Below are 19,377 nucleotides of genomic sequence, written 5' to 3' on the forward strand. Positions count from 1 at the left end.
GGGGGGTGTCAGGTCAACAGGAGGCTGTGGCAGAGCCTTCAGCAGTCTCTAAGGGAGTTCTGAGGCTGGGCTGGCCCTTCGGAGAGACCAGAATCTAGGCAATGGATCCAGGTCTTTACCTCCTCCCCCCTTGCCCATCACTGGATGTCAGCGGTCCCCTGGGAGGGGGGTGAAGCTTTGGGCAAGTCAGTTCTCTTCACATTCTGCTGAGGACAACTCCCTAGGACAGATTCAGTCTCAGTACCAACCTCCCAGCAGTGAGGAAGGATGCCTCAGTCCTCAGGAGTAACCTGGGCACACACCATAGCATCTGCCACTCCCTCCAGGATGGGAGGCAGGCTGAGCTTGTTCAAGGAACCATAGGAAGCAGCCAGTGTGGGACACAGCAAGAGATAGCAGAGTGATGAAGATAGGGAGAGGGAGTCAGGGTAGAGGATCTGTGAACAGCAGGAAAGACTCTCTTTTTAAAAGATTTTATTTACTTGTTTATTGAGTTGGGAGGAGGGGGAGAGGGAGAGAAAAAATCCCAGGCAGACTCCATGCTGAACAAGGAGCCCGCCGTGGGGCTCAATCCCACAATCCAGAGATTATGACCTGAGCTGAAACCAAAAGCTAGGTGCCCAACCAAGTGAGCCCCCCAGGTGGCCCAATATTTCTCTTTTAAAATTTTCTTTTATTTTAAAAATTTTTTAAATGATGTTCAGTTAGCCAACATATAGTACATCGTCCGTTTTTGATGTAGTGTTCAAGGATTCATTAGTTACGTGAAACACTGAGTGTTCATCACAACACATGCTATCCTTAATACCCATCAGCCAGCATTTCTCTTAAATAAAAACAGAGTCGTGCTTCAGACTGTAGTTGAAGACACGTGACCTCCTATATGTAAAGTTGCACTTGAGCAAAATTTTTAGAATGTAGTTTCAGCACAAATACTTTGTCTCTGAAAAGGAACTGGACGCACCCTCCATTTTGCAAGGGAAAATGATATCATTCAGCCTGCGTACCCTTTCTGCTCTGGCCACCAGCGAGTTCGGAGCGAAATCTGTGTTCATGTATTTCCCCCCTTTTCCCCTTGTCTGACTTTCTTCTCTCCCTTTTGTTAACATTGTAGAAAAAGACAAGATACAAATTCAATACTTATTTTTGCTTCTATTTTATTTTATTTAATTTACACGAGGGATATATTTCCTCTTTTAAAAACGGAAATATTGTTTATGAGGCTAACTTGGTTGTAGTTCCTGCCTCTTCCCCCGGAGCAGCCCTGTCACCAGTGAGAAGTGTGCTTGTGTGATTACAGTCCTTGTCGACACGTTTACGTGTCTGTGTACCAACACAAGTTTCCAAATTGTGATTTTTAGGATTTCGTATTTCTTCCTTTCTGAAAGGAATGCAGATATATTGCACTAAAACACGCTCCTACACTGTATCGACCCATGGCTTGTTCTTTCCTCACTGGAAAGTCCCGAAGCCATCCCCATGTTAGTCGGTAAAGAGCAGCCCCATTATAACTGCTGCGCACAATTCCATGGATTTCGCCACTTGCCTCTTTTTTTTTTTTTTAAAGATTTTATTTATTTATTTGTTAGAGAAAGAGAGTGAAAGCATGAGCATAGGCAGAGAGAGTGGTAGGCAGAGGCAGAGGGAGAAGCAGGCTCCCCGCTGAGCAAGGAGCCCGATGTGGGACTTGATCCCAGGACGCTGGAATCATGACCTGAGCCGAAGGCAGCCGCTTAACCAACTGAGCCACCCAGGCGTCCCTGCCACTTGCCTCTTGATGGACATCTGGGTTGTGTCCAGATCTCATCTGTGCCCTCACAAACAGCGCTTCTGGAAATCTCTTCATACCCACCCCCTTGCCCACCTGTGGGAATGTTCTCCATGTTGGGGTCAAGGAGTAGAAGAGTTGGGTGCTCAGAAAATATTAATAGGAATAAAATCTGCCCTCTCAAATGGTTTTGCCATTTTGTATCTTCACCCACCATACAAAATACTTAGAAAAAAAGAAGGGGGGCACCTGGCTGGCTCAGTTGGTTAAGTGTCTGACTCTTGATTTTGGCTTAGATCATGATCTCAGGGGTGTGAGATTGAGCCCCGCATCAGGGTCCGCGCTGGGCTTGGAGCCTGCTTGGGATTCTCTTTCCCTCTCTCTCTGCCCCTCCCCCATCCCACTCTTTCTCTCTCTAAAGAAAAATAAAAAAGAAATAGGACCTAGCTCCACACCATTGCATCTCATTCTCCGAGGCACGTGCATGCTTCACGCCATCCCCTCTCTGCAGTGGCCATGTGCAGCCCCTCAGGACCGCGAGGGGGGCAGGCCCAGAAAAGGACACTGGTCTCCTTGCCAAGGAGGCCCTACTGTGCTGAGCTCTCTTGGGATGCTTGGCTTGTTTTGGGAATTGGGGTAGGAGCTATTTGCTTCCCCACCTTCTCCCTCCTTGCCAGGAGGCCCTTCACCATCACCCTTGAGACCATCCCCACTCTAAAAACCAATAATGCAGTGGCCAAGCGGCCTAAAATAATTGGGGCCACGTGATCTGGAGGCAGCTCCCAGCAGAAAACAGGCAAATATTGTCAAATGCCTTCTGCCAAACACTTTCCAGCATCCTTGGTCACGAGGGTTAGTAAAGCCCAAGCCGCCGGGGAGGGTGAGCGCTGCTGGAGACCCGGCCACACAATAACCTCTATTCAAGCAGAGGATTTGGGAATGGAAAGCAGCCTGTGCCTCCATCCTGGCCCGCTCGCTGCCAGCACATGTCCCCCCTGCACAGCCCTGGCCTCTCACACACCTCCCTGTCGCCTGTGCCCCTTCCGGCTCCTTGGGCACCAATCAGGGTTCGAGACATCCTCCTTTTCAGCAGTTCACAGAGGGAGGGAGGCCCTTCCCCAATGGAAGATGGTAGAAGACCAAACTGTCACTTTGTTGGGAGGCATTTTTTCCCCTTTCTTTCGAAAAAATTAAAATGAAGTCTTGGGAGATTGACAGCCTTTCGATAGTTCAAATTAATAGGAAACAAAATAAATTTCATGTTTCCTTTTAAAATGCTCTTGGAGGCCAGAGGTAGAACGCTGGGCTTTGTGCTGTTCCAAAGAAGCATGTTGAAGTTTTACACCAGATCACAGCTCCTAGACCAGAGTCATCGAGTGTGACCGACACCTGATGTTTCGTACCCCTTTCTGACTTGATCCCTTACTCAACAGTGACATGATCTTATTTGCTTCCATCATAGGAGTTTGCCCACCTGGTTCTGGAAATGCAGGCCAAACGTTTTTAGGTCTGACACAGCCAGAGCTGTCAGGTAATGCCAGTAGGTGTGGCTGCGTCCTCTGCTGCCGATGGAGAGACGAAGTCAGGACCCCATGAGGGGTGGGTCTCAGAGCAGGAGAAGACGTGGAGTGGTGCTAGGAGCTTTTTTTCTTTTTTTTTTTTTAAAGTATTTTGTGCTGTGGTTAAGATATAATACGGTAAAGACATTTGAGCGGGCAGTTCTGTAGTCCCACTAACGTTTTTCCCTGTGTGTCCCGACCACTCCCACTTCTTGACCCCAACATGGCAAACACTCCCACAGGTGTTCATGACGGTGAAGTAGAGATGCGTAGAGACAGGGAAGGGATGGAAAGAGAATATCAAGAGGGGGGATGGCTCATGGTGGAGAATGGTGCCCAAATCACCTCAGCTGTCAGGGGTGTCCCCCCAGAGCTCTGGGCTGCCCTCCCCCAGGCCAGCCCTGGCAGAAGCATCAGCAACAGTGACGAACTGGGGCACTGTGCTGTTAGATGATGCCGAATTTTTGTCCAGAAAAAAAAAGTGCGGGGGTGGGGGGCGCGACTTAAACCAAAAAATAAACATAAGGATTCTAGAACCTGGCTAATCCCAGGCCTTTCTGGAATACCAACCCAGTAGTTTGTCGGCCAATTGGCCAATCACAGGTTATGGAGGAACCTCAGTTCCTGGAGGTTCTGATCCAATTCCAATTCCATAATTACAATGGCGGCGCTACGTCCCTGAGTCCGTCCGTTGCTCCGCATCAGCCCAACCTACGCTCAAGCGGGCTTGCACCAGGAGACATCAGCGGCTGAGCTCTCTGGTTCCTTGTGAGAACCCCGTAGAGTTAGCAGGACTGCCAGCCCTGTTTAAAGAGGAGGAAACCAAGCTGGCAGCTGTATGCAGCAGAGGGTCACAGTCTCACTCCACCCGAGCAGGGGAATGCCTGACTCCCAAGAAGGCCCCTGAAGGGGAGGCAGAGTCAGCCGAGGTCCTGGGACAATTCCCAGAGCCACCTCAACGCGGGTGTCTGGTTGGTGCGTCTACCCAGGAGCAAATCGTGGACTTAAGTGCTATTGGATAAAATGGATCGGTTTTGTTTGTTTGTTTGGGCTTTTTATACCATCAGCCTCACATCTGGTCAGAGCCAGAGCCCCCCATTTCGTATGTAGTTATTGTCTGGTGCTGTTCTCTCTTTGGTTCCCATCTTCTTCGGATCAACCATTGGCTTCCTAAAGGCAATGGCGGGAATTGTGTATTGGTGTGCAGTGCTGTCTTCTATAGCCTGGCACGTAGTAGGTGCTCAATAAATGTGTGCTGGCTCACTGACCCCACCATGAATGTCAGGCCATAGCATAGTGAGGGCTTTAGAAGTTCACACTGCAAGCCCGGCTTTTCCCAGCATAACAGCTTTGGGCAAGTCCCTTCCCTCCTCCATGTGGTGGAGATGTTACCCACTTTGTGCCAGTAGCTATAGAAAATGTGAATATGCCTGGCACACTGTAGGCACTGGAAAATATAAATCAAATATGTTCATATGAATCCCGGTTTTTCTTTAATCACCTAGGTCTTAAGATTAAAAAAAAAACAACAACAACAACACAGAAAAACAAAGCTCTTCTGATCTGTGCAAAAATCTGTTTTCCTTCCTTCCCACCGCCTCCTCTGTTCATCCTTCTGAAGTCTTGACTGCCTGTGTTCAGGGCTAGGAACTCCGCTAACATAAACCAGGGGTTCGGTTTGGTTCCTGCCTTCGCAGGACTCTCACTCTGTGAAACATTCCAGGACTCTTCCTCCGTAACCTAGAATAACACTGGCAGGCGTCCTTACCCGGGTCCCTCTCTGCCGGCCGGCGGGCTGCCGGCTGTGCGTGGATTCTCGTTGAGTCCCTCTGCGGCCTTGGGGGAAATCATTTGGGTCATTTTACCGAAGAAGGAGGCAAGAATCTGAGAGTTCGAGCAGCACCGCCGAGACGGTAGCGCTTGCGAGCGGCGGAGGCAGGATTTAAACCCAGCCAGTGCCATGTCGGAACCCAGTGCTGCTTCTCAGCGAAGGCGGCGGGAGCCGCAGAAGGATCCAAGAGCCCTGGAGAGGCCCAGCAGGCGGGGAGAGCTGGAGGGGCAGAGGCTGGGCCTCCTGTCCACATGCTGTGCTCCACGCACGGTGCTGGGTGCCGGGAGGTGCCCATCGCAGCACCCTGCATGTTACCGAGCGCACGAATACGGGAATCCGACGAGCAGGAGGAACCGGTGAAGAGGCCGTCCTCAGAGGGGCTGGGTGAGAATCAAACACGGGCGTCAGGAGAGAGGAATCCGAGCCGGTCGGTGGAGGGCGAGGCACACAGTAGAGCGGGTCGCTTCTCACGGCGGGGGGGGGGGGGGGGGGCCCCAGGAAGGGGGGGGGTGGGGGGGGGGGGGGGGGGGGGGTTATCCCGTTGGCTGCAGCCAAGTGTATGTGCAGAGGAGTGGGTCGGCGGAAGCCTGGAGAAGTAGTCAGGGGTCCGATGTGGGGGTCTTAGATGCCAAGGGAGGGAATTAGGACTTCACAGAGGCAGAGGGAAGCCACGGGTGGGTTTGGATCACCATCTGGCCTCCGATCGCTTGGCAAGTGTGTTTTCACAGATTTTTAAGTCTCGGACAACTCTGAAAGCCTCAGTAATAAGTTACTATGTCCAGCAAAGTTTTTTTTTTAAAAAACCCTGCTGTCTGATCTTCTGGGAAAATGGAAGAGGAGGGCTCTGTTAGAGACATGTCTGCAAGGACCTGGGGAGAGGAGACTCTGAACCGAACGCTCACGTGTACGTAGAAGAGAACAGGTTGCTCAGGAGAACAGCAGGGCCCGTTGTGCTGGTGCTGAGACGTTCGCGGCAAGCGCGGACACAGAGCCTCCTCCCGCGCCCCGCGACCCCAAACCTCGAGAGGAGGTCTTCCTCAAACTGTGTACCGCAGATAATGACTCCTGCTGGCTCCTGGACGCAGTTCATTATCTCCGCATAATAGGATGGGCTCGATTCAAATATGATCGCGTTATTAAATAGAAGATCAGAAAATGGAAGACGTGGGGAATTTTTTGTTGATCATTAAAAATATCCAGGTATAATGGAGTATTGTTCACCATCTCAGACTAATGATGTCCTCCACAAGTGAGGAGGAAAAGGGGAGATTTCATCAGATATGAAGAGAAATAATTAACTGCCTTTCTTTCCGTGGTGCCTTGGTCAGCGAAGCGGACATTCCAATTAGCAACTTGAGTACACACGCGGACCTCTGGATTCCGTAAGGAGGTTTGGGGAAAGGTATCATGACGCTCTTTCTGTGGAAACTCATCAAGTGTCCAAGTCGCCCTGAATGCCAGTTACATCCATTCAGTCGCAGAGCTTATTAAAATGCTTCATAGTCATAAGCCACCTGGATACCTTGAGGAATAAAACGTGCATAGAAACGTTCTCCTTTAGAAGGCTCTGGCCTCTGGCAGGTAACTGCTTAATTAACCCAGCTTGTGTGAACTGTGACTCGGACCCATATGGATTCACATAGTTTGTTGCTGCTATGGGTTTATTTAATGGGATACATTTTAACCTTGGCCTTCCATTTTAATGCTGATCCGTTGGCATTACTGAGTGAGCAAACAAGCCACGGCAACGTCCAGTAGAAACTGAGGCATGGGGGAGGGGCCTAAATAAAATAGCTAATGGGAAGGGGACTCAGGAATTTACCTGGGAGCCTGTGCTTTTTCATACCACATCACTCCTGCCCTCCGTAACTCCCTTGCAGTCTTTAGTCATGAGGAATGGGGCCCCCAGCCGTGCAGTTGGCCCAGTCAGGAACCCCAGAGCGTGCCTTGGTTTCTCCCATCCACCTCACAGCTGGCAGCCACAGCCTAAATGCTGTCTCTGCCCCCACGGCCACTCCTTCACTCCACTCCACGCTCTATCTCTTCTTGCCTGGTTTTTTGGAGCAGCTCTTAAGTGGTCTCATTTGTTCATTCATTCATTCAACAGATACCACTAGTCAGCCGCCATGTATGTGCCAGGCCTCACTAATCAGCCGTGGCCTCCCACCATCACGGCACCACCGTGACCTTTCCAAAGAATGAATCTGATCAGGCCACAATATGCTAAAGAAAATGTAACTGGCCCCTGTCATTTTAAAGGATCACATGCCTTTCATAAGACGAGCTCTGAATGGCTTGAAATGCATGCGTGTTGAATGTACCCATGGATTTTTCTGGCCAAAATTAATTTTAGGAAATTGTTAGCAAGGATGAGCAAAAAGGGATACTTTTCTCCTCCCCACAGCTTGTCCTGCACAAAGTTGTAGCCGCCCAAGTTGTGTGTGTGTGTGTGTGTGTGTTGGACTGGAAAATGTTCCCCCATCGTCCAGAGAGTTGAAATCAAAGCTTTTTTTTTTTTTTAAAGATTTTATTTATTTATTTGACAGGCAGAGATCACAAGTAGGCAGAGAGGCAGGCAGAGAGAGAGGAAGGGAAGCAGGCTCCCTGCTGAGTGGAGAGCCCAATGCGAGGCTCGATCCCAGGACCACGGGATCATGACCTGAGCTGAAGGCAGAGGCTTTAACCCACTGAGCCACCCAGGCACCCCGAAATCAAAGCTTTTAAAGGAAGTTGCTTAGTAGGACTCTCAGGAGTCTGAGATGAAACCTATGAGACTTGGGTGTTTTTTGTTTTGATTGTTATATTCTCTTACAGTCAACCCGTTGCTGCCTAACAGATCATATTAAGCCTTAAATTAATTTTAGTGACTATTGTTACTGATGACACAGTGCTGACTTCTGCAGCATCCCAGAAACACTCTGCTTTTCCCTCCTCTGAGTCTTTATTTTTTCAGTTCTCTGAGTTCTGCTTCACCACCCCCCGAAAATAACACTTTTGTTGTATCTCTTAAACTCCAAGGGCTGCCAGACTCCTGTGCCAGGCTGTATTCTCTTGTGGGCACCAAAGGATTCTCCATATCCCCTCCCCCATGGTTTCGTGTTTTCAGAGATTCCTCTGCAAACCCGTTCTCTGCTCATACCGTTGTCTTCATCATCCAAAGCGTGTATTGCTGTGTCCTCATCCTCCTTGTTTTCCTCACCTGGAACCCCTCCATCCACCAGAGCAAGGATGCTGTCCCACAGAGTAAGACTGTCCCACTGACTGGCTGCTTGACCACGGGCACATGAGTTCCACTCCCTGAGCCTCAGTTTTGCCATCGAAAGCATGGGTGTAATACCTACTTCAAATGGTTTTTGTGAGAATGGAAAGAGATACCAGGTACCCAGTGCCTGGCATCCTTTGAAGAGAGCAAGACATGCTAACCATCCTGGTTGTCACAAGGTTCAATCCCAGTCCATCCACGAACCTTTACAACATCTTCCCACTGTCCACCACTCCTGTTGTGCTTAAGGATTCCTATCTCTGTGCGTTATCCTCCGCAGATAGGCTGCGAAGTGAGCTAGGGCCTGGGTTGTGCCTCATGTCGACATAAGAGCCTACAGGAGCCAGACATGGAACAGAAAATAGATTAGGTGTCAGAAAAGGAGGGAGGAGTGGGGACTCTGCCCAACTCGAGGACACACATACCTCTGGCCAGTTATTGGTCATACGGGAATATGGGCTCAGTGTTGCCAGATCTCAGCCTTTTCAAAGGAAGTTAGATTCTTATATGAAGTGTCCTTGGGCCAACACTGTTTTCAGGTCAAACAAAGCATATCTGTGAGACCCCCATTTGTGAAAACTGTAGGATTCAGATGGCCCACACAGGTTTGTGCATAAGCTGGTTCTCTGGACCTCTGAGCTCACTTTTAGTGAGAAACAACGCTGCGCATGGCATGCAGGGGTCCAGGCTAAGCTAGAAGGCTGATTCCCATTCATAGCCAACCTAAAGCTTAGGACAGCCCTAAGAAATGTAATCTCTGTGTGAAAGCCTTTCCCCACAGGGAACCACATTTAGAGTTCTGGTTTACGATGTTGGGGACACATGTACTAGAATGGAAACCCTTTCAGGACAGGGCCTTTGTTTTGTTCACTGCTATTTCCTCAATGTCTAAAACACCACCTGGAACTCAATAAACATGTGTTGAATTAATTACTTGTGTCTTTATCCATCTGCCCACCAGTAATCTGCTCCTTGTATGCAAACAAGGATGGTCTTGCTCCCCATGGCATCCCCAGCACTTGGCAGGAGCTAGATCAGTAAGTATTTGTGGAATGAATGCATGACGGCAGCGATCTAGCCGTCAAGCACTTATGGAGCACCTGCTGTGTGCCAAGGGCTATGCTGGCCTTCAGGATGCAGGAGTGACTCAGACACCGTGTCAGTCTCCAGGAATTAGGTCACACAGAAAGGATTGCACAAACTGTTTCCTGGAACACTTCTAAAAACTGTCAGGAGTTACTCAGCATCCCCCTTCCCAGAAGAGAGGGGAGTGGGTGAGATGGTGAGACCATTCCACACCAGGATTCTTCATTCATCTGAGTGTGCCTGGGGTTGAACTTATCTGTAGGGTCTGGATATGAAATGATTGAATTGATTTTCTTTCAACCGCATATCGGAATGAGACAAGCGAGTGCTGCCTTTTCAAGTGGGCACCTCGGAAGGCCGTGTCCTCGTTGCACTTCATAGTTACGACAGTGCTGGACCCTTTCTTTGGCAAGTGCCCCCGGAGAAACTAGAAGCCATTTGAGGATATTTGTTTCACTGCTTTAGGATCACGCCTTATTTTTGCTCCTTCCCCTCCCCCAAACTGTTTGGGATGAAAGCGTTCTTCCAACCACTTTATCCCTCCAACTTGGTTCCAAGTGACTTTGGGTTGTTTCCTAAAATCCAATCTGTGATCAAAAGAGAAATATTTTCTCTTGTTGAGTTAATTGAGCAGCGTGTGCCCCAGGCTGTGGATTTGGCAAGCCCAAAGAAATGTCCCCCAGTTGTCACATACCCCAGCAGTTCTATCGGAAGAAGTGTTCAATCTTCCAAGCTGTCTGTGACAAAGGGGGCAGGATTCTTTCTGATGCCTCCACTCTGGTGTTTGTGTTAAGGAGGAGGGGAAAAATGACAAACTCTACCTAGTTTACTTTTATGTGCCCAAGATCTAGCACAGATTCTGGACGTGTAGGTACCCAGAGAGGTTTTACGGAGAGGAAAAGTGGAGGATGATGAGGTCCGACATTGAAGTGTTGATCATGTTTCTCACGGTGCTGGCTCAGGTCACACGTCACATCTGATTGTTATGTGATCGAAGGCGATTACAGCCAGCACCTCCAAAAAGAAACTGAGGTCTGAGGCTAAATAACTTGCTCAAGGGGGGTGCCTGGGTGGCTCAGTGGGTTAAAGCCTCTGCCTTCGGCTCAGGTCATGATCCCAGGGTCCTGGGATCGAGCCCCGCTTCGGGCTTTCTGCTCCGCGGGCAGCCTGCTTCCTCCTCTCTCTCTCTCTGCCTGCCTCTCTGCCTACTTATGATTTCTCTGTGTCAAATAAATAAAATCTTTAAAAAAAAATAACTTGCTCAAGGTCATCAAGCCAGCAGGTGACCACACTGGGGTCTGAGCCCCCGTAGGAAGCCCTCACCCTGGGCCGTTAAACTGTACTCATTGAGAAGGTGATGGGAATGGAATCATAATGATCCCAAAGAGACCAATGGGTTCAGCCTCCACTGTGGCCATAAAACCTCCCTTCAGTCAGTGGGTCCCTGGCTGTCCAGCTGTCTGGCTTTTCCTTTGGCATTTGTGTTCTCAGGCCATCCCACTGCTCTTGTTAACAAAGATGCTCCAACTCTGGGACCCCATCAGAAAAGGCTGCACAAGGGAGTATGTGGTTCAAAGCTCGGCTGAATGGGGCACCTGTAAGCTCCTGTGTATTTTTGGAACATTTTGGAACCTGCCCCACCCAGAATGGGGCCAGACCAGTGACAGCACAGAAGAGAGGGACTGGGAATTTGAGCCGAAAGTGACCCAAAGTCGTACCCACAAGGACCACGAGTCCGATCCCGCTAACCTACCAACTCCATGCCTGACCTTGGGCAGGTTTCTCGGTCCTCCTGAGCCTCGGTTTCCCCATCTGGAGGAAGAGTTCTCTCCTGGTCAGGACTAGAAGGCGCGTGCCCTCTTGCCTGAGGTTTGCTCACTGGGTGTTTGTCCGCAGGCTGGAGGAGAACTACGAGATCGCGGAGGGGGTCTGCATTCCGCGAAGTGCCCTGTACGTGCATTACCTGGACTTCTGCGAGAGGAACGACACGCAGCCTGTCAACGCGGCCAGCTTCGGGAAGGTGAGTCGGCCTCCCCAGCCCTCCTCCTCTTCCCGTCTTCTGAGTCACTTATGCACCAGTCTTAAGCTTTGCTGACATCTTCATTGCTTTGGTTTTTGCCGCAACCAACACATCTTAACAAGGTGATACCAAGCCGAATACCAAACGAACTAATTGCAAAGTATTGAAAACTCCAAACGATTTGGACAGGTCCTCAAGTGAAAAAGTGAACACATAACTTGAATTTCCTCAGTACTTAATTTGCAGGAACTGGCCTCTTTCCTCCGAGAGGCCAGTGTTAAACTCCCCAGCGTGTTGCTTGTGTAACAGTGAGGCTGGGGCAGGCAGACTGCTTGGCTTTGTACTGGGAAAGCCTTGGGGAAGCTGGAAAACGACCTCACATCGTTAGCCTGGAAGTCTGAAAATCCTCTGTGGGGAGCGGTGCTATCTGTAACATGACTGTAGGCCTGGCTGCTGTCTGTCCATCTCGTGATAAAAATACATTCCACACTTCAGGCTATGTCCACAAAAACTCCTTGTCGCTGGTCATTCATTTTAACAGGCCAAGGAACACTGCTGGAACATTCTTCTAAGACTAATGTTTAGTCTGTTTGATAGAAATGCAGGTTTGGGGGCACCTGGGTGGCTCAGTTGGTTAAACATCGGACTCTTGATTTCGACTTAGGTTATGATCTCAGGGTCGTGAGATGGAGCCATGAGTCGGGCTCCGTGCTCAGTTCAGAGTCTACTTAAGATCCTCTGTTTCCCCTCCCCCTGTGCCCCTCCCTCCACTCTAAGTAAACAAACAAATAAATAAGTAAAATCTTAAAAAATATATATATAGGTTTTTATACCTCTAAAATACCTAATTTAATTTGAGCCAGTACATCCAAACTCTTCCTCCTTTTATTAGCTTATTTCCCCCATGTATAAGTTTTGCCGCATTTGCTCACAAAAAGGCAGGTGTGTTTTGTACCAGGATTCCTCACCAGGTTTCCAGGTGTGCCCATAACAAGGACTGAAGTGGCAGGAAGAGGTGACCTTTCATCAGTCATCACTGGGTTAGGGGAAAGAGAGCAGCGTTAGGCCTGAGCCAGCAACTGCCCCCCTGCCCCTCTGCCGGAGAGTTCAAAGCCACGTGGCTGAGAGTTAGCTCCACTGAGGAAATGGGAGGGTGCTCCGTGGTGACTTAGGGGAGGGCCTATGGTTTTGTGATGCATTCCACGTACAAATAATTGTTTAAAAAAGTGAGTGGGGAAAGCAACTTCGCCGTTTCTTTCATTCATTTCTTCATTCCTTTGGTGTGGGTTGAGATGGGCCACGAGGCAGGCACTGTGTTCTGCAGAGACCCAGGAGGGAATGGAGTGTGGGTCCCACTTGTGGAGAGCCTCACAGTCGAGGGAAGTCGGTGAGCACCTCAGTGGGTGCGAGAAGGAAGGGCATACCAGGAATGCAGGGGAAGATTGGAGCTTTGTCACTCCACTTTGTCACTTTGTCTGGGGTCCGGGGACATTCGCTCGCATCCACACTCCCTCGTAGAGGCCCCAGTGGAGAGTTCAGAGAAGGCCTCCAATGGAGGGAGAGGTTGGGTGAACCGAAAGATCCAGAATGCTAACTGTCCTGGACTTATCCCTTAACCTCTCTGAGTTGTCCTGACCTGAGACCCTTCCTTTTGCACAGAGCACCTCTCTCCACCTGTGCTGTTCAGGACAGTAGCCACGACGGTTGTTTAACATAAGCAGAAGAAAAAATTCTGTTCTTCAGGCCCACTAGCCCTATTCCACATGCCCACTGGCCACAGGTAACTGGAGACTGTCCTACTGGGCAGTGCAAATAGAACACTTCATCATCACACAAGGTATTATTGGACAGCCCTGTTCTGAACCATTGTGAGCCAGAGATGAAACTCACAGCCCTCTGGGCTTTGCACCAGACAGCCCGTAGGAAGCACCTGTGATCCCAGGAGACTGAAGTCTGCAGGGGGGACTTAAATCCCAAACAGGGTCCCATGGAATAGGTATCTCCAGTTCAAGACTCCCCACCACACTGGAGGCTCTGGGGCCTCCCCCTGCCGGTTCCCCACAAGTGGTCTCAGCCCTCTCTGCTTAGCTGCCTCCTCTCTCCCCCTCCACCACCTCCCACTGCTCACCTCCCCACCCCTTCCTCCTCGGGACCACCTCCACCAAATCACCCCTGTTCTCTGATCCATGTTCCTGCTGACCTCTGTGCACCAAATGGCTTTTCAGAATCTTTTTCCAAATAATAACTTTTTCTCTCTAAGAATTATGATGTCAGCTGCTTCCAAAATAGTCACTAAAAAGGCAGCCAAACTCCATCTTATCTTCATTCCAAAAGCAAGGACATAGTCCAGTGGTATTAAAAACACAAATGGAAGAGCTCTTTGCAGGTATCTAGACATTGATTTCAAATGTACCGGGAACTAGGGCTGTCCTTCCAGCCACAGAGGACAGAAGGGGCCCGCTGAGGGTTTCCGCACTAAGCTCCTCGAGCTGGAGCCCCAGCCACACTCGCCCTTCCTGAGGGCTCCCAGCTGCAGCTGCCTTCCCCCTGAGAGAAAGGGACCAGTTGTTCTGTGAAGCCTGGGATTGTCATCGTGGGCAGCCTTGCTTTGAACAGATCCATCCAAACTTTCGATTCATCTATGAACTTTCAACTCTGAGTAGACAAGGTTCAATACTTCGGCTTCGTGTTTAGAGAAAAAAGTTACTGCTGGCAGCATCCCCCCCCCCCCCCCCCCCCCACATCCCCAGCTTGCAAGTGGGCTGAGGTGAAGCAGGCGTCAGCCGTGAGGCTCTCCCCCAATGTCGCCTGACTGGGATACCGTCCTTGATAAAGTGAGTAGAGCGCAGCAACTGTTTTGCCCCAAGTACGATCTGAAAGAGATCCTCTTTCCAGCACTGCGGCCACACTCCATAAGCGTGGCTTCCAGTAATACCGTATTGACTTTGGGTCCCAGAATTAATTTAGGCATCGCAGAGAATGCTGAAGCTTCGAGCCCAGCTGGTCTTGTGCCTGCTTTTCTGTTGGCCACCACGAAAGGTGACCCAGCTTGAAGTCACTGAAATTTTTCGAGCTCCCATTTCCGTACTTCTAGACGGGAGTAATCCCTCCCCAAATCATGACAGGGATAAAATGACATAGCGCCTATGAGAACATTTTTAAAATTGTGAAGTGTTCTACCAATGGAAGAAGGCGCCGCTATCTAAAACTGGCCTCCCTCCATCTGGCTTCTTCTGTTTCCCACCTTGCTTTTCTTTTCTTTTCTTTTTAAAGATTTTATTTATTGGGGCGCCTGCGTGGCTCGGTGGGTTAAGCCGCTGCCTTCGGCTCGGGTCGTGATCTCAGAGTCCTGGGATCGAGTCCCGCGTCGGGCTCTCTGCTCGGCGGGGAGCCTGCTTCCCCCTCTCTCTCTGCCTGCCTCTCTGCCTGCTTGTGGTTTCTGTCTGTCAAGCAAATAAATAAAATCTTTTAAAAAAACAAACAAAAAAAAAGATTTTATTTATTTATTTGATACAGAGAGAGAGAGATCACAAGTAGGCAGAGAGGCAGATGAGAGAGAGAAAGGGAAGCAGGCTCCCCACTGAGCAGAGACCCCCCTCCCTCCACACCCGACATGGGATCATGACCTGAGCCAAAGGCAGAGGCTTTAACCCACTGAGCCATCCAGGCGCCCCATGCTTTTCTTTTCTTAATAGCACTTATTGTTGTCCCGACTGTTACCTGTATGATACAACTAATGTATTTCATCTTGCATGGGTAGTTATCTACCTGTCATTGCCTATTATTGTACCACTTCATACTACAGATAATATAGACTGTCTATAACTATATAACTAGTTATATACTAGTTATAGACTGTATATAACTGTATAACTATCATATACATATGACATAACTCAAAAATATATATGTGCACATATATGTTAGTTGCTTGTTTTTTATTCGCCTCCTTCTCTAGAATGGAAGCTCCACAAGGACCTTTTTGTTCACTGTGAATCCCTGGCTCCCAGAATAGCCCCTGGCGCATAATAGATCTTCAGATATTTATTGAAGATTGAATGACTTATGTTATGGCCAAGGACACTGGAATCATTTGACACTTGTGAATTTGTTTGACCTACATGATGCCCATATAAAGCAGACATGATATCCATTTCCCTTTAGCCCATTTGCTGAGCAGGGATGAACTCGTTCAGGTACCAGTGGAAACTGGCTGTGTTTTCTTGTACTCTGAGGGACCACCTCCAGAGTCCTCTGTTTCACCTTCCCGCTCTGTCCTCTGATGACATCACAGGGAAGCCCCACAGTATCTAATCATCATTTTGGTCTTGGTTGGTTAACTAAAACTTCTTCTCAGCTATGAAAAAATCCTCTTCAGTCCAGTTAAAAACCTCCATCTGTGGGCGCCTGGGGGGCGTTAAGCATCCGTCTTCAGCTCAGGTCATGATCCCGGGGTCCTGGGATCGAGCCCCACATTGGCCTCTCTGCTCAGCAGGGAGCCTGCTTCCCCCCTCTGCCTGCTGTTCTCCCTGCTTGTGTTTTTACTCTTTCTCTCTGTCAAACAGATAAATAAAATCTTTTAAAACACAAAAACAAAAACAAACAAACAAATAACAAAAACCTCCATCTGACAGGGAAGTCAGAGTCTCTCCCTTCCTGAGTGAGGTGCAGGATTTGCTCTGTGCAAGGGGGGCATGGTGGGCCCTCCCGCTGTCCTCCGACTTCTCCAGAGCTGGGGCAGAGGGATGTCGGAGAAGGGTGGGAGGAGGAAAGTCAACGGGAGTCATTTTGACCAGCTGGTGCCCTGCGAGGTCTCCTCCTGCTAGTGACCTCTGCTGGGCTCATGGGTTTGGGGGACCCCATGGATCTCCATCCACACTGGCTAAAGGGATGGGCTCTGCAGCTGACCTCCCTTCCACCACCCACCTCCAGGCCACTCTTGTTCCTCCACTGAGTTGTGTCAGAGGGTTTTGACTAGCTCACTGCATACCGACGGTTACACCCCGACTCTCAGAGATGCCCAGATGAGCCCCCGCAAATGTAGCTAGTGTACGGGACAAGCTGAACTCAGGAGTGTGCATACAGAAAGTGACTTTGCTTTGTTCTACCATGTTCTGGCCAGGCCACCTTCCCTGACCCCTGATGGTTTCTTGGCAGGTTTAAGAGCTTTTTGGTTATTGATTATAAGAGCAAGCCTCTTTTCAATAATTCAGACTCTTTTAGTCCAGTCCAGTACAAACCTGCAGCCTCAAATCCACTTGAAAATGCCTCCCTGACCTCCAGCTCAGCCTTGACCATGTGTGGCCTGGGGACCTGCAGTGGGGAAGAAGAGAGCGTGATCTGATCTTTGCTTTTCCCTGAACTTTTCCTCCTGCTGCTGTAGTCGGCAGGCTTGTCGGCTTGAGAAAAAAAGACTTCCAAAATGGTAACCCTAGTTTTCCAGAAAAAGCAGTAAAATAAATTTTACAATGGAACTGTCCATTGAAACAAACCGAAGATCATAGGGATCAGTTGACCTACATCATACCCAGCTAAGTTGCCAGAGCCTATTAACATATCATTCTTGGGGCTGCTGGGTGGCTCAGTTGGCTAAGCATCTGACTCTTGGTTTTGGCTCAGGTCATGATATCATGGGTCATGAGATGGAGCTCCACATCAGGTTCCGTGCTCAGCGGAGAGTCTGCTTGAAGATTCTCTCCCTCTGCCCCTTACCCCACTTGCCCACACTCTCCTTCCCTCTCAAATAAAAAAGTAAATCTTAAAGAAAAAAGGGTAACTCTTTAACAGATGTTAGAAGTATTTAGCTATGTCTAATTATGAATGCAGCCCTCGGACTTTTTATAAAATGAATAAAAATCGCAAACACGTAGAGCTTTCTATGACCTTGTACTGCTGTAAGCATTTTACATAAATCAACATTCTCCAAACTACTATTTGAGGTAGGAACTGCTATGACCCTCCCCCCATTATAGAGATGGGTAAACTGAGTCCCAGGAAGGTAAATTGCCCAAGGCTACATAGCCGGTAAGTGGACGGGAACCTGGGAAGTCTGGCTCCAAGAGTCCAGGCGCTGAAACTTATGTCATTACCCAGAGCATTTATTTTGGGGGGGGGGGTAGGGTGTGCATGTCTGGAGGCAGGAAGTAGGTCTATGTGGACAACAAAACCATGGGAATTTGGACTTCGGTGTGGTCATTAGCAGCCACATGGCAACCTCTTAGATGATGGAATTTGGGAGTGAAGTTTTGGCCTGTCTCTCAGGGGCAAGTGTGCTGGTCATTGCAGTTGAGAAAGCCCCTCCAAATCTTGCCCCACTGGAGGGTTCTAGGCACTGTGAACCCTGTTACCAGTATTCCCCATGATGCTTCCCCCTTAACACTTGGGTTCACCCAGTTATTAGATATTCATTGACCTCATCCTGCTCTGGCCTCAGCCCTGTACGGGCAGGTGGGAACTGGAGTGAAGAAGATAGTCTGTCCTTGGGGCGCCTGGGTGGCTCAGTGGGTTAAGCCTCTGCCTTCAGCTTAGGTTATGATCTCAGGGTCCTGGGATCGAGCCCCACATCGGGCTCTGTTCAGCAGGGAGCCTGCTTCCCTCCCTCTCTCTGCCTGCCTCTCTGCCTACTTGTGATCTCTCTCTCTGTCAAATAAATAAATAAAATCTTAAAAAAAAAAAAAGAAGAAGAGGAAGATAGTCTGTCCTTGAGGGGTGCAGGCTGCAGAAGGGACATATCCCTGTAGGAAACCACAGAGCACAGTGGCAGATGTGCCCCTGAGCTGGAATGCCCATGAGTGGAGGGGCGCAGAGAGGAGACTGCTGCCTTCTCGGGGTGGGGCAGGGGTGGCAGCCTGAGAGTGGGGTCAATCTGGGAGGAGCCCCAGACACCCACAATCATTCTCTCCCCACAGCAGCCCTGTGAGAGCCACAGAAGCTGAAGAGGGTGTTTTAATGTCACCAAATACTTCTTTTTTTCTGCGGCTCCACTGGTCTTTTGGAAACTCTTAGCAAAAACTCTACCGTCACAAAAATGGAGCATCCCTGCTTAGCAGCAAGCTAAGCTTTTTCAGAAACAAAAAAGGGTCTCAGATCTCAGAGTACGTCTCTGACTTACCAATGGATTGCTTTCCAAGCATCTATTACATGTGTTGGTGAGAGGTTGAAAGGCAAAAACACGTCTTCTTTAACCTTGGTTAAGGTTCTACCATGTGCTATAGGCCAGGAGTTTCCAGTAATGCCAGGTGTGGAGTCCTAAACTTGAGGATTATCACCCTTGCTCTCTGCACCTCCGTCCCTCTATCTGTCACGTGGGAAACTTGCAACGGTCTCTACCACATGAGCTGGAAATATTTTGCAGCTAGAAACAGTAATGGCAGTATCTCGTGTCCTCCTCATACGGCCCTGTGAGCTAGACGCTGGTTGGTTTGTTCATTTTGAAAGTTGACATGGCTGACTCCAGGCCACTGGAACCTTCTCTGTGAAGGAAATCCTGGGTGGAAATCAGAAGATGGAACAGTTAGGAATTGTGTTGGGAATGTGGCTTTTAAAAAATGCCCTTCTCCATCCCCAAACAGTGACATAAATAAATGAGCGATTTTACTTTTCTTCACGTAGAATAAGTCTAAGAGACTATCACCCAGTGCTGCCATCACAGTTCTAGAAGAGCGTCAGGGACCTGGGTACCTTCGATCTTTCTGTGCTCTGGCCTTTGTAGCAGATGGCTTCCAACTTTGCCTTACCTCATGATCCAAAGTGGCAAAGGCTGTATTCCAGGCAACAAGTGGGAGAAAGTGGGGGGAAGAAGAGAAAGGTCAAAAACTCCAGCCAAATCAGTTGTCTTCAGGAGATTTGCCA

General features: G+C 49.3%; 1 protein-coding gene across 5 annotated transcripts in view; it reads left to right on the plus strand.

Moving 5' to 3' along the window:
- Window positions 1-19,377, plus strand: part of RFX4 (regulatory factor X4) — a 160,928-nt gene that overhangs the window by 50,211 nt on the left and 91,340 nt on the right. For all 5 annotated transcript variants that reach the window (XM_032836706.1, XM_032836707.1, XM_032836709.1 and 2 more), the window contains one exon: window positions 11,403-11,526. In XM_032836706.1, the coding sequence (XP_032692597.1) occupies window positions 11,403-11,526 (124 nt within the window). The remainder of the gene's footprint in view (window positions 1-11,402; window positions 11,527-19,377) is intronic.

Source organism: Lontra canadensis, unplaced genomic scaffold (genome assembly GCF_010015895.1).
Source record: "Lontra canadensis isolate GAN:19392208 unplaced genomic scaffold, GSC_riverotter_1.0 scaffold93, whole genome shotgun sequence".
In the NCBI taxonomy this organism is placed as follows: Eukaryota; Metazoa; Chordata; class Mammalia; order Carnivora; family Mustelidae; genus Lontra; species Lontra canadensis.